Source organism: Musa acuminata, chromosome BXJ2-1 (genome assembly GCF_036884655.1).
Source record: "Musa acuminata AAA Group cultivar baxijiao chromosome BXJ2-1, Cavendish_Baxijiao_AAA, whole genome shotgun sequence".
Classification (NCBI taxonomy): domain Eukaryota; kingdom Viridiplantae; phylum Streptophyta; class Magnoliopsida; order Zingiberales; family Musaceae; genus Musa; species Musa acuminata.
This window is the reverse complement of record NC_088338.1, coordinates 37,811,314-37,824,193: the sequence shown is the minus strand read 5'-3', so window position 1 is coordinate 37,824,193 and position 12,880 is coordinate 37,811,314. Positions and strand designations below refer to the sequence as shown.

At 41.8% G+C, this 12,880-nt stretch overlaps 1 protein-coding gene across 1 annotated transcript; it reads left to right on the top strand.

Annotated features, from left to right (window-relative positions):
• Nucleotides 1-370: 370 nt before the first annotated feature.
• LOC135599166 (protein PGR-like) lies at nucleotides 371-12,822 on the top strand. Its single transcript, XM_065093979.1, has 5 exons — nucleotides 371-611; nucleotides 691-804; nucleotides 3,876-4,098; nucleotides 11,865-12,113; nucleotides 12,526-12,822. The coding sequence occupies exons 1-5, from the start codon at nucleotides 466-468 to the stop codon at nucleotides 12,655-12,657; spliced, it is 864 nt and encodes a 287-aa protein (XP_064950051.1). The 5' UTR covers nucleotides 371-465; the 3' UTR covers nucleotides 12,658-12,822.
• The last annotated feature ends 58 nt before the right edge of the window (nucleotides 12,823-12,880 follow it).

Sequence of the window (12,880 nt, the reverse complement as noted above, 5' to 3'; positions counted from 1 at the left end):
ATTGAAAGTTCAATTGTGCTTCCGAAGTAGTTGTTAGAGTCTCTTATGCCAAGCAACAAACGCATTCTTGCTAACAGTAAAATGGGTTTTAAATTTTGGGGTTAACCCACCTCACAGAGGTCCCACACCGATGGACCAAATCACCCCGGACACTTTACAGGGGCGATTCGGTCTCTCCTTTGCCTCTACTTACCTTGCACCTTTCGACCATCCCCCGTGTCAGCCGTTCGCCGCTTTTTTCCCCCACTTCCATGGCACTCGAGCGGCGACGCCGACCCAGTCAGCCCTGGTAAGTGTCAGGGCCGATGGTCCCACTTCTCCCTACCAGTAAGATAAATAGAGAGAGGAGTGGGGCTCTCATCACATCTTTCACTGATTTCCCAAAAGATTCCATTCATTATTTGGAATTCATTTTGTTCCCCTCTTCCCCTCCACTACTCAGAGAGAGAGAGAGAGAGAGAGAAGATGGAGGGGTTCTTGGTCAGGAGTGCGGTGGCCGTGGTGCTGTCGCTGGGAATCGCGGCAAGGGCGTACCTCCACAGGTCGCTCGATCGATCGGGGGCGATCGCGGGGTTCCTGGTGACGGCGATCCACATCGCGGCCGGCTACAGGTTCAAGCCCTCCACGTTTTTTGGATTTGGATTCTTCCTCCAAGTAGAGGGCTCACTGTCGGTGCTCCTTCTCTTCCAGATTCGCCGCGCTCCTGCTGGTCTTCTTCTTCACCTCCTCTAAGCTCACAAAAATGGGAGAGGAGAAGAAACGGAGCATCGACGAGGATTTCAAGGAAGGCGGGCAGCGGAATTGGTGACATTTCCTTCTCTTCCCCCTTAGTTTGTTCTTATTGGCTGCGTTCTGTCATTACTAATAAATATTATGGGAATTGTTGTGATGGCCGCATCAGATCCTGCACTTGTTAAGTTCGTTAAATTTCTTTCAGCTTTATATTGTTCTACTGGACACATTTCTGTTTTTAACTTTAGGGCCTGAAATTTTCAGATTAGCTAGGAATCACTGAATGTACTGCCCCTGCATGCCTCCTTTATTTGGTTACTTCTCTGTTTCAGATGGAACATCTTTTGTGGCTGTTTCGAACCAGACAGACAATAAATCCAATTTGTAGGCCATTCTTTAGATATCAGCCAATCTGTGGAGAACCATCGTGTCGTAAAATTGTCATTAAAGAATGCTTAGTTGCAGAGAGGTGCCTAAATTTGATCGAGGGGAAAGTTGTATTATGTTGTGGCCTTAACAGATGTGAAAAATTTACCTCTTTTTAATTATAAGAATATCTCAGATTGATGGTGCGGTGAACCATGAATTTGTAAATCAATAGTTAAAGAATGCTGAATTTAGAAAAGGGGCTCAAATTTGAGTGGATGGGTTGGCGAGAAGGCTTTATTTAGTTTGGATGAGATTTAATATATATATATATATATATATATATATATATATATATATATATATATATATATATATATATATATATATATATATATATTCGGTAAGTGAGATTTAAGGGTTATCCTGAGGTCTAGAGATTTACTATATTTGGCTACTGATTTGAAGAAACAAACTATCTGCAAGACAGGTTAACCAGAGATTTTCAGTCACATTTGGCGTTGAGTTAGCCATGCTGCTTTTGACCTTTTGTTCCAAGTTATGATGAAACATTGATATATTCTAAATTTGGAGGAAACAAAATGTAATATCCCAATTTAGTTTCACAGCAAAATGGAAGATGACTGGAATTGTTGTACAACTAAATGAGTCTATTACCATTACCTTGGGTTAAACCATCTTGGGCTAGTGGTTCAGACTTGGAAAATTAATGAATGAGTTATTACATTAGATTGGATCATACTTATAATTACATATATATCCCTACTAAGTCAAAATACATTTCCTCATTTAATTTGGATATAACAACTAATGTTGATAATATACCTATTCTCAAGACTTGTATCTTCTACAGACTTTTTATTGCAACAAAATGAAAAGAGTTTAAGATCTAATCCGCCTGTGTGAATTGTGAGATTAGGAGAACTACAGAACTCCTAGGATATTTAATTGTGTTTTATCAATGTTTTACATGACATCATGTCACTATATGCTCTAAAAGTGTAACTATATAGGTCTCTTGTGGTAAAGTCTAGAGAAACTTCATTTCCTTTTTAAGAAAACTCACATGTATTTTCAAAGTCAAGTCTTCTAAAGTATTGTCAATCTATACTATCTTATTTCACTTCCTTTTGACTCGAGTAACCAAGCATTCATGAAACTGTTCTAATTATAGATGAATTAAAAATATGAGTTAATCTAATTTGATTTTATGTTTGGAAGATCAACAATAGAAAACAATTAATGAAAAAACATATAGAGAAACAGAAAGATTTGCATATGGTTTTTATTGATTTAGAAAAGGTTAAACACAGAGTTCTTAGATATTTATTAGTGGGTTCTAGAAAAGAAAGGTGTACCCACTAAATTGATGCTATTAAGAATATGCATGATAATGTAGCTACTACTGTTAGAACTATAAGGAGCGTGTCTAATCAATCTCCTATTAGTATGAGATTACATTAAGGATCCGTATTAAGTTTTTACATTTTTACATTGATAATGGATGAACTTATTGATCATTTATAGGATAGGCCTCCCTGATGTATATTATATGCTGATGATGTTGTCGTAGTTGATGAGAGTCTAAATAAAATTAATTTTAAATTTGAGTTGTGGAGCCAATCTTTAGAAAGTTTTTATATTAAGTAGGATTAAAATTAAATATATGAGAGCTAATTTTAGTAATACTAGGAATAGACATGCGAATCTAGTTAAGTAGGATGAACAAGGAGTTTTGTAAGTAACTAAAGATTTTATATTAAGTAGGACCAAAATTAAATATATGAGATACAATTTTAGTAATGTTAGGAATAAACATGATAATATAGTTATGTTGGATGGGAAAAGAAATCCTTCAAATAAAAGATTTAGGTATCTTAGATTAATTATTCAACAAGATGAAAATATTGATTAAGATATTATTCATATTTAATAGAGTAAAATATGATGATTAAAATGACGAGGAGCGTTAGGAAACTTGTGTGATTATCGGATATCCTTGAAATTAAAAGAAAAATTTTATAAGACAATTGTTAGACTAGCAATGCTTTATGGATTTGAGTGTTGGGTAGCCAAGAAACAATATATATAAAAAGTTTCTCTTGTCGAGAAGAGAATGTTGAAGTGGATGTGCTGATTTATTAGGGAAGATAGAAAAATAAAATATGGTTGTTAGAAAAAATAAAAGATAATAATTTAAAATAGAATGAACATGTGCTCAAGAGACTTGAATATATAGTAATTAGAAGAGATGAAGTAATTACAGTTAGTAGTATAAAAAGAGGTTGAGGAAGATCTAAAAGTATAATATTAATGGCAATAAAAGATCTATGTAGTCGGCTCCAAATAATTGGGACTTACGATTTTGTTATTGTTATTGTTGAAACAAGCATCTATGAAAAATATTTTACTTTAGAATGAACATTCAGGTGACATATGCAATTTGATTGGCAATTGTGCTGTAAGATTGCTTTTTATGTATAAGTTTTTAATGATTGTTTCAAGTTTGATCTAACGGTGATAAAGCAGACTTATCAATGAGTGGTGCTGGGTGGAATATGTTCCATATGGTGCACAATTTTTCTTGACATTCAGTATTGCAGATCTCATGTCATTTATGAGCTTATAAAATGATCCACTTTTTATGCTATAATTTGAGAATACTATATGAGGATAGATAATCTTTGTAACTTATTTTTATTTCAACCTTATTGCCTTCATAGCCTGACATGACGTGTGTTCAATTATGTTATCAGGATACAAGTGTTGGCTAATAGTTGGCTTGCAACTATTTTGGTAGTGGTGTTCGTAACTGTAACCGGGGGACAAGATACCTGCTTGGACACAAAAAATTCAAAATTTCTCACTGGCCTCATTGGTGGCATTATTGGACATTATGCTTGTTGTAATGGAGATACCTGGTCATCTGAAATTGGAATTCTTAGCAATGCTCAACCCAGGCTAATCACTACCTTCAAGGTACATATTAATGTGGTTAATTAATTTGACCTTGTTGTGGCTAAGAATCAATATCTTACTTTGTCTTTGTTCATTCGTGTATGTTACTTTATTTTAACTAATGGATATAAGGAAGCAATGATATCTGTTTTGTGCTTTACCAGTAATCAGGCTGTTTAGTTATCTTATATCAATCCAGGTTATTCGGTTTAGCATGTTTTGGTTTATTTGCTAGAGGGAATGTTCTACTGGCACCACAAGTATAGTAGAGAGATCTTATAGTAGTAGATTTTGATTGAACTCTACTTTCTGCTCTAGTGAATATTCATGCTCAGAACTTGTATATTGATTTTTTTTTTTTGGTTGAGATCTCTTTTAGCCCTTATGGTTTTAGTCATAGATCTCTTAAGCCCTTATAGTTTTAGTCATAGATCTCTTAAGCCCTTATAGTTTACTCATGTCTAAAATAATTCTTACATTTTAAAATACGTAGCATATAAACCCCTTCCGTCAAGTCTGAGTTAACAGACATTAGAATCTGCTTACGTGACATGCTGACTCATAATAAATCATTAATATAATAACACGTATAATTTAAATTTAAAGTGTTAAGGTCCATTTTAGGTTTTATGGTTTTGGTCATGAATCTCTTAAGCCCTTATGCTTTACTCGTGTCTAAAATAACCTCTTAAGCCCTTATGATTTATTATGCTGACTCATAATAAATCATTAATATAATGACACTTGTAATTCAAATTTAAAGGGTTAAGACCCATTTTAGCCTTTATGGTTTTGGTCATGAACCTCTTCAGCTCTTATGCTTTACTCGTGTCTAAAATAACCCATACATTTTAAAAAACATAGCATATAAGCATCTCCCATCAAGTCTGAGTTAACAAACTGTCACAGATAAACTTCTAAACAGGATGTTTAATGTAATACTTATGTATGTCCGTGTCTTTTGGTATGTTCATGCTTTGTACAGCATGTAGAGGGACGACCGAAGGCTTAATAGTTCCATTTTAGTTAGGTTGGTGGCCGCTTTAGGCTTGTAAATAAAGGTTGTGTCATGTGGACACGTGTGAGATTTTCGATCTGTAATAGACCATTTTACCCTTTGTTGTGCAACTGTTCAGAGCTTGTAAAGTATGTTTATAATTTGCATTGTCTATAAAGTGTTTTCGGAGATGTTTGCTTGTGGATCCCGATTGAGGCGTTTTCTCTGACCCGTTCTCTCTTTTGTCGGTCCTAAGGGACAATGGGAGGCTTCGGGGAGGCTAATCTTTGCGAACGGACACGCGAGGGTGTTGCACGATTTAGGCAAAACCAGCTAAGTCCGTGACAGATGGTATCAGAGCGGGACAAGCACTCATAGAAACACTTAGTATGCAAATGTGGAGGACCTAGCGGGGCTGCGTTGAGGGCAGTCAGCACACGCGCGACTGTTTGGGGGGAAAACGAGCATGGAGATGTAGGGAAAATGAGTCGCTCGGAGGAGCGGGCATCTGACAATTGGCATTCAGAGGAATGACCAACCCTTCGCGCAAGATGCACCACAAGAATAGGCTAGCTTGGAAGAATGCGGAGCACACAAAGGTTGGGATGGCTGAGTTTGAGCTATGGCTCAACGTTGACAACTATACTTGATGGTGCTCAAGGCAAGCGAGGCGTTTAGTAAAGGATGAGACCATGCAAGGTGGAATGAGTTGCTCAACGACCAAAAGAGTTATGCAAAGCTCACAGAGGTGAGGGGAATTGCTAGCTCGAAGAATTTGGTACTCATGCATGGGCTTGTATGCGGACGATGGAATGTTCGTAGCCATCCCAAGGCGATCGAAACTCGGCGCCATGGAGCATTGAAACTTTCTCTTCGGCATGTGAAGGATACGTCCGTAGGAGGCTGAAGTGTGCAACGAGTTTAGCATGTTGCGAGGCCTTGAGTGGTGCAGCGTGGGCTGTATTGACGTGGAGTCGCAATCTAGCAAGTGCGTTTGCAGGAGGCAGAACAATGCCCAGTTTGTTCAGCAGATCGGAGTAGCCCAAGGGGATGGTGGTCTCCGAAACGAAGAGAGATGTTGCTCCAACGGGACAGTTATCCAGGAGGGATAAGTCCCGGCTCTCTAGAGGGAGAATCATGTGGGACGGACCTCACAAGTTGAGGAGGAGTACCTCAACAAACAACAACTCCACGAAGCTCAATGGACTGAGCAAGCGGCAAGGAGTCTTTGCATGATCTCACTCGAGAGAATGCATTGGTAGATGCATTACGAGATCAAGTGGGGGAGCGACCCAAAGCAACACAAATGAAGGCACACTTGGAGTCAATATGGAGATCGGACTCAAGGGAGGGCTAACCCGTGGAATGGTGGGCACGAGGGCCACCATCAACTCAATGCAAAAACGAGGAGCGGAGCAACTTGGGTGTAACTTGGCAAAGTACCCAAGCCATATGAAGGGAGCCAGCATAGAAGATGGAACATGGAGCGGAGGCACAGTGCTTTCCTTGGACAGAGGTCAAGGACATGAACTCTTGTAGAGGCAATAGCAGGATCATGTTGTTCCATGGGTCCTTCATTCTGACGAAGCGGACTCATCTTGCATGGTGCCAAAGACGAAGGGAGCTTCTAGGCACATGCACTTTATCTCGGAAGTTGGGTTCGGAAGGCCTTAACATGGGGCAAAAGGACGCAGAGGCGGGTACTCTTGAAGAATATGCCGCAGTGTTGCCATTCAAGTTGCCATGAAGGAAGCGGTGCGCAGCAAAGATTATGCTGGTAGGGGTAGAGGCCTAGGATCCAGACAATGGTGCACTAATTGTAGCGAAGTTGGGGGACTTCGGGAGCTACTAGGCGATGGACTGTCCTAGAGCGGTGCTTTATCTAGGTGTGACCCAAGAGTGGGTGGATGAAGGTCGATTGCCAAAGGAGCGAACAAAATCGAAGGTGGAAGAGACCCTGCGATGTATTGGCAGAAGCCACACATGGAGGGACCACAATTCGAGTTCATCCCACAAGGATCAGAATGCAATGGAGATGTCACCAGGAGGCGACATGGTGCAGCGGATCGTGGTGGAACAGTTCGTGGCAATGCGATACACATGAATGAGTCCCGTGAGGGACTAGATCATACGGAGGTATGATCGGGAGCTACTAGAAGCTCCATTTCGGTGAACAACACGACGGTAAGAAGGGCTATGAATTCAAGGAGTGAACGCCATGGTACCGCAGAGGCGGGTCTTCCGTGCGTGCATCGAATTTTGCATCGGATGAAAACCTTGGTCATCAGCATATGGGGGCTAGGTTCCACCAAGGAAAAAGTTCGAATGCAAGTACCAGTGAGTCCCATGGGAGGGACTTGATCATATAGAAGTATGATCGAAGCAGCTAGAGTGTTGGACTGCTCCAAAGCTCATATTCGCTTATGGGAGCTCGGCATGTCAGAGGACAAGGTCGAGTAAGCGAATGTTGCTACCAAGGAAGCTAAGGAGAACAGAATCGGTGCAAACCCTACAACGTGATAGCAGAGGCCATGCATGGGAGTTGCATTTTGTCTTTCCATCGACCAAAGGGAGCTGCTTGGACAACACAGAGGTGTTGAAGCAGGGGGTCGAAAGGGGCGAGGAAGCAACGACGAGTCCAGAGGGATTTAGCTACCCAAAATCAAGCATCGGTTAGAATGGAGGTGGACTCAGAGGAGTGCTACGGAGACATATCTACTGATCGTGAAGAAAAAGGATGCAGATGCGAGGCGACGGATAGTAGGGCCATGGGCATGGCAGCGCCATGGTACCGCAAAGGCGGGACTTCCGTGAAAGTCATTGATCCCTTGCTCTCATGGAGGGAGAGCGGTTGGTCGTGAAAGGGGCCGAGGAGGTGGAGCATGCAGAGGCAATCTGCAAGTACCGAGACAAGGCTGAAGGGCAGAGGCCGAGGAATTTCGTAAGACCGGTGTCAATGAGCTTCTCACCAAGATAGCCGAAAGTGAAGGACTTCGGGTCATGCAAGAGTGCATAACCAAGGAACGAAGCAGGCAATATGCGGTGCTGTACCTTTGCTACTCAATGGAGTAGGCGGCAGGGTTGATGGAGAAGACGGTACAATCCCAGAAGCGACCAAACCTATGAGAGAATTACTCCAAGTTGGGGTGAAAACTTCCAACATTCCAGAAGTTCGATGGCATTGAGAAGGTGAATCACAGTAATTAACTCAACGCAAGGAGTGCAAACACTTCAAGTGCTTCAGAAGTGTGAGCAAAGAGCAGGCGAAGGCTAGTAACCAGCTCAGAGTACAACCTCGAGGAGGCGGGCGAAGTCAAGTAACCTTTGCCTTCTCAACCCTTAAGAGATTGGGCGAAATCGAGTACCCTAATTCTCTTATCTATCCAGCAGAGGAGCTCTGCACAAGTTCAAAGACCCTTCGAAGATAATGGAAGACAATAGTTGTCAAATCCTCACCAACGGTGATCAGTGCTACTGAGAGTAGATTGTCCGCTTCATTTCCCAACGAAATGCCAATCGAAAGCGAAAGTGATGCGAACCTACTTGGATGTGACAACTAAGTGAAAGAAGAGTCAATGAGCAAATTTTGTGGAGGAAGGACCCAAAACTTCAGAAGTTTGCGAGACGATGCTCATTAAGGCTCCAACAAGCATCCACCCAGTTCAAGCAGCATGAGGCATTTGAGAGACTGGCGTAGTAAGGATGGTCTTTTCCTTCATCTGGAGGATCCGCAGGAATCAACAGGGATCAACACAACTCAGCCAACCCCACACTAGAGTCAGAGTAATTGGCGAGTTGAAGCAGCATGGCGGATTAAAGGTTCGACTACTCAAAACCAGCAGCGGAGAGCAGTTGGGAGCCAAGAGGCGCATTGCAACTGGAGCAGTAGATTGAAGACTCAGCAAATGCGAGGAGTTGCAGTGTCGACAAAGGCTTCGACGAGGACGTCGAAGGAATAAGTGGGGGAGAATGTCACGGACAAAGTTCTAAACAGGATGTTTGATGTAATACTTATGTATGTCCGTGTCTTTTGGTATGTTTATGCTTTATACAGTATGTAGAGGGACGGTCGAAGGCTTAAGAGTCCCATTTTAGTTAGGTTGGTGGCCGCTTTAGGCTTGTAAATAAAGGTTGTGTCATGTGGACACGTGTGAGAGATTTTCGGTCTGTAATGGACCATTTTACCCTTTGTTGTGCAACTGTTCAGAGCTTGTAAAGTCTGTTTGTAATTTGCATTGTCTATGAAGTGTTTTCGGAGATGTTTGCTTGTGGATCCCGATGGAGGCGTTTTCTCTAACCCGTTCTCTCTTTTGTCGATCCTAAGGGACAATGGGAGGCTTCGGGGAGGCTGATCTTTGCGGACGGACACGCAAGGGTGCCGCACGACTTAGGCAAAACCAGCTAAGTCCGTGATAAAACGTTAGAGTTTGCTGCTTACGTGGCATGTTGACTCAAAATAAACCATTAATATAATGACATGTATAATTTAAGTTAAAAAAAAACTAAGACCATTATCAATGATGGGAGGAGGCGTCGTCGTGGAAGTGACCACCAGTAGCAGTATCGAGCCATTGCTGCTTAGTAGGGTGTCGTACGCACACAGCCTCTCCCGCACTGACAATGAGCTCAAGTGCTTCCGGTCCTGCCTTAAGTGGATGTGCGTCGATTAGTTCGACGCTAGGCACGCAGTGGTCTCTTGGTCCTTCTTCCTCGTCTTGGGCATCTTCGTCCCCACAGCCTCCTACTTCGTCCTTTCCTGCGCCCTCACCTGCCGCGCCTACGACATGGTGGTCCAGCTCTCCCTCACCTTCGCCTCCGGCTTCTTTGCAAGGGAGGTGGCTTACAAGGTATGGTGGTACTTGTCAAGATCGAAGCGGGTGCCGTTCGCGGTGATGGGCAACGTCGTGGTGGCATGCGCTTTGGAGTTGGCGAGTGACATCCGATATATCTAGCTCGCCAACTCCAGGGTGTATGCCACCACGTCGCCCACCACAATGCCACCCGTCACCACGAACGACACCCGCTTCGATCCCGACGAGTACCACCATACCGTGTAAGCCACCTTCCCCGTGAAGCACGACATTACGAAGATAGAGAGCAGGTGGAAGGAGTAGTTGAGTTGGTCCATGTAGCCCTCCTACACTCGCTCGCTCTCCCCGACCAGCTTATTGAGGAAGCGGCGGAGGCCGTAGCGGTGGACGAAGGCGGAGAGGCAAAGGTAGGAGAGGCCGGAGGCGAAGGTGAGAGAAGTGGACCACCATGTTGTTGGTGTGGGTGGGGGCATAGGAGAGGATGAAGTGGGAGGCGATGGGGACGAAAACGCCCAATAAGAGAAAGAGGGACTAGGAGACCATTGCATACCTAACATCGGACTAGTCGACACACATTCACCTGAGGTAAGACCGGAAGCTCCTAAGCTTGTCATCAGCGCGGGAGAGGCCGTGGGCGTACGATGCCCTACCAGGCAGTAACGGCTCGGTGCTGCTGGTGGTGGTCGTTTCCACAACGGCGCATCCTCCCGCCAATGATGTAGGTCTTATTTAAAAAACAAATTTAATTATATATGTCATTATATTAATGGTTTATTGTAAGTCAGTATGCCACATAAGCAGATTCTAACGTCTACTAATTCAAACTTGACGGGAGGAGCTTATATATTATGTTTTTGAAAATGTAAGTATTATTTTAGACATGAGTAAATTATAAATGCTTAAGAGTTCTATGGTCAAAACCATAAGGGTTAAAATAGGCCTTAATATATTAATGATTTATTATGAGTCAGCATGTTACGTAAGCAGACTCTAACATCTGTTAACTCAAACTTGACGGGAGGGGCTTATATGTTAACTTTTTGAAAATGTAGGGGTTATTTTAGACATGAGTAAACCATAAGGGCTTAAGAGGTCCATGACCAAAACCGCAGGGGCTAAAATTGACCTTAACCCTTTTTTTTTTTTTTTGCATTAATCAAACTAAACTGGTCTAATTCTATTGTTTTTCAACACTATGATTTATCGTGGACTATAGAGTGTTTGTCTCAAAGGTCCTTTTTAACTGTCTTGCTTAAGAACCAAGGAAAAAGATACAAGTGCAGAGAATTCCATTTTTAGAGCTGCTTCATTAAAAAAAAGCCCAAACATGTGTCCAATAGTTTCATTTGCAAAACAAGAAGAGACCTCTTCTATATGTATATGCTGATTGATTGCTATGCAAGCTTCTGTTTGCTTTTATCACAAAGAAACTAGTCATTCCCTTGCGATGGTGAATCATCAAAGTTGAAGGGAATGATTCAGTTACTTGCTTTGACATTTATGTATGGCTGACTGTTAACTTTTCTGGATATTTTTTTCCTTCCTGCACAGCAACAACTGCTAGTCCCCTGATACATGAGAAAGGACCAATCTGCATATCTTGTTATTTGATCTCACTGTTATTTTTTATATCATCGATTAGTCATATTAGTATCATTTGGAAATGATCTTGCTTCGAAACCCGCCAGATAGACCATAGAAAAATGTCAAGTATTGCGGATAGGTTTCAGGTGGAAGAAGCATGACCGTTTCCAAGTTAAAATCCCATGTGAAAGCTGTGAAACCTGTTTGTTAATTCTCTCTTCATGGCTGTTTCACCTATGCAATTTAGTTCTTGAGAGTTACCAGATGATGCAGTCAATTATGCTCCGATCCTCTCTTTTTTTTCTTCTTTCAGATGTATGTTAAAGATTGTATGCTTGTCGAGTGTTAGTCCTGAAACGATGACCATCTCCTCTTCGTTGTTTTCATCTGCACAGACCGTCCGCAAAGGTACAAACGGTGCAGTCAGTGTGCAGGGACTTGTGGCAGCCACAGCAGCTGGTTTACTTATCGGGCTTACTTGTGTCATTGTGGGACTACTCACAGCTGAATGTGCTACTGATGCGGCCTTGAATCAGCTGTTGGCGATACCAATCGCTGCAGCAGCCGGGCTGGGTGGTAGCCTGATCGATTCATTACTGGGTGCAACTCTTCAGTTCAGTGGATACTGCACGGTTCGGAAAAAGGTAGACCACCAATATCGCCTTATAGTTTTCTTATTATTTCCACGCATTTCTTTAACGTTATTTGCCCATGGTATGGTTAACCTAAATCCCAAAATGGAACAACCAAAAACCTAGTTTTTTCTTTTCTTTTCTTTTCTTTTTGCACGTAGACACAGTGATCCATCTGTCAAACCTATTATTATTATTATTATTATTATTATTATTATTATTATTATGTGCAAAAAGAAAAGAAAAAAATAATTATTATTATAGTCTGATTGTTGTTGTTGTTATTGTTATTGTTGTAATAATAATAATAATAATAATAATAATAATAATAATAATAATAATAATTATTATTATTATTATTATTATTATTATTGTTGTAGTAATAATAATAATAATTATTCTAACATGCAATTGGACTTGCAAGGTGGTCGGCAAACGGGCACCGACCGTGATCAAGATCTCAGGAACGGACGTGCTGGACAATAACGCCGTTAATGCTGTGTCCGTACTGTTGACGACACTGCTAACTGCGGTGGCGTGCATGTACATCTTCTGAGGGGGCACCGTTATCTCTGCCGAGCTTGTACGATCGAGTAGCAGTCTGTTGCTGCAGGTAATGATCCAAATTATAATTCATAGACTTGCCTGTGACCCTCCATTTTCCCCCACGTGATACAAATGATGTGCCGTTTGTTACTGGGAAACATATTACTGTTGAAGACGCATGCCTCGCCACCTGTTTCGTTTCTTGACCTTCGAGCAGAGTGTATTACGAGCGG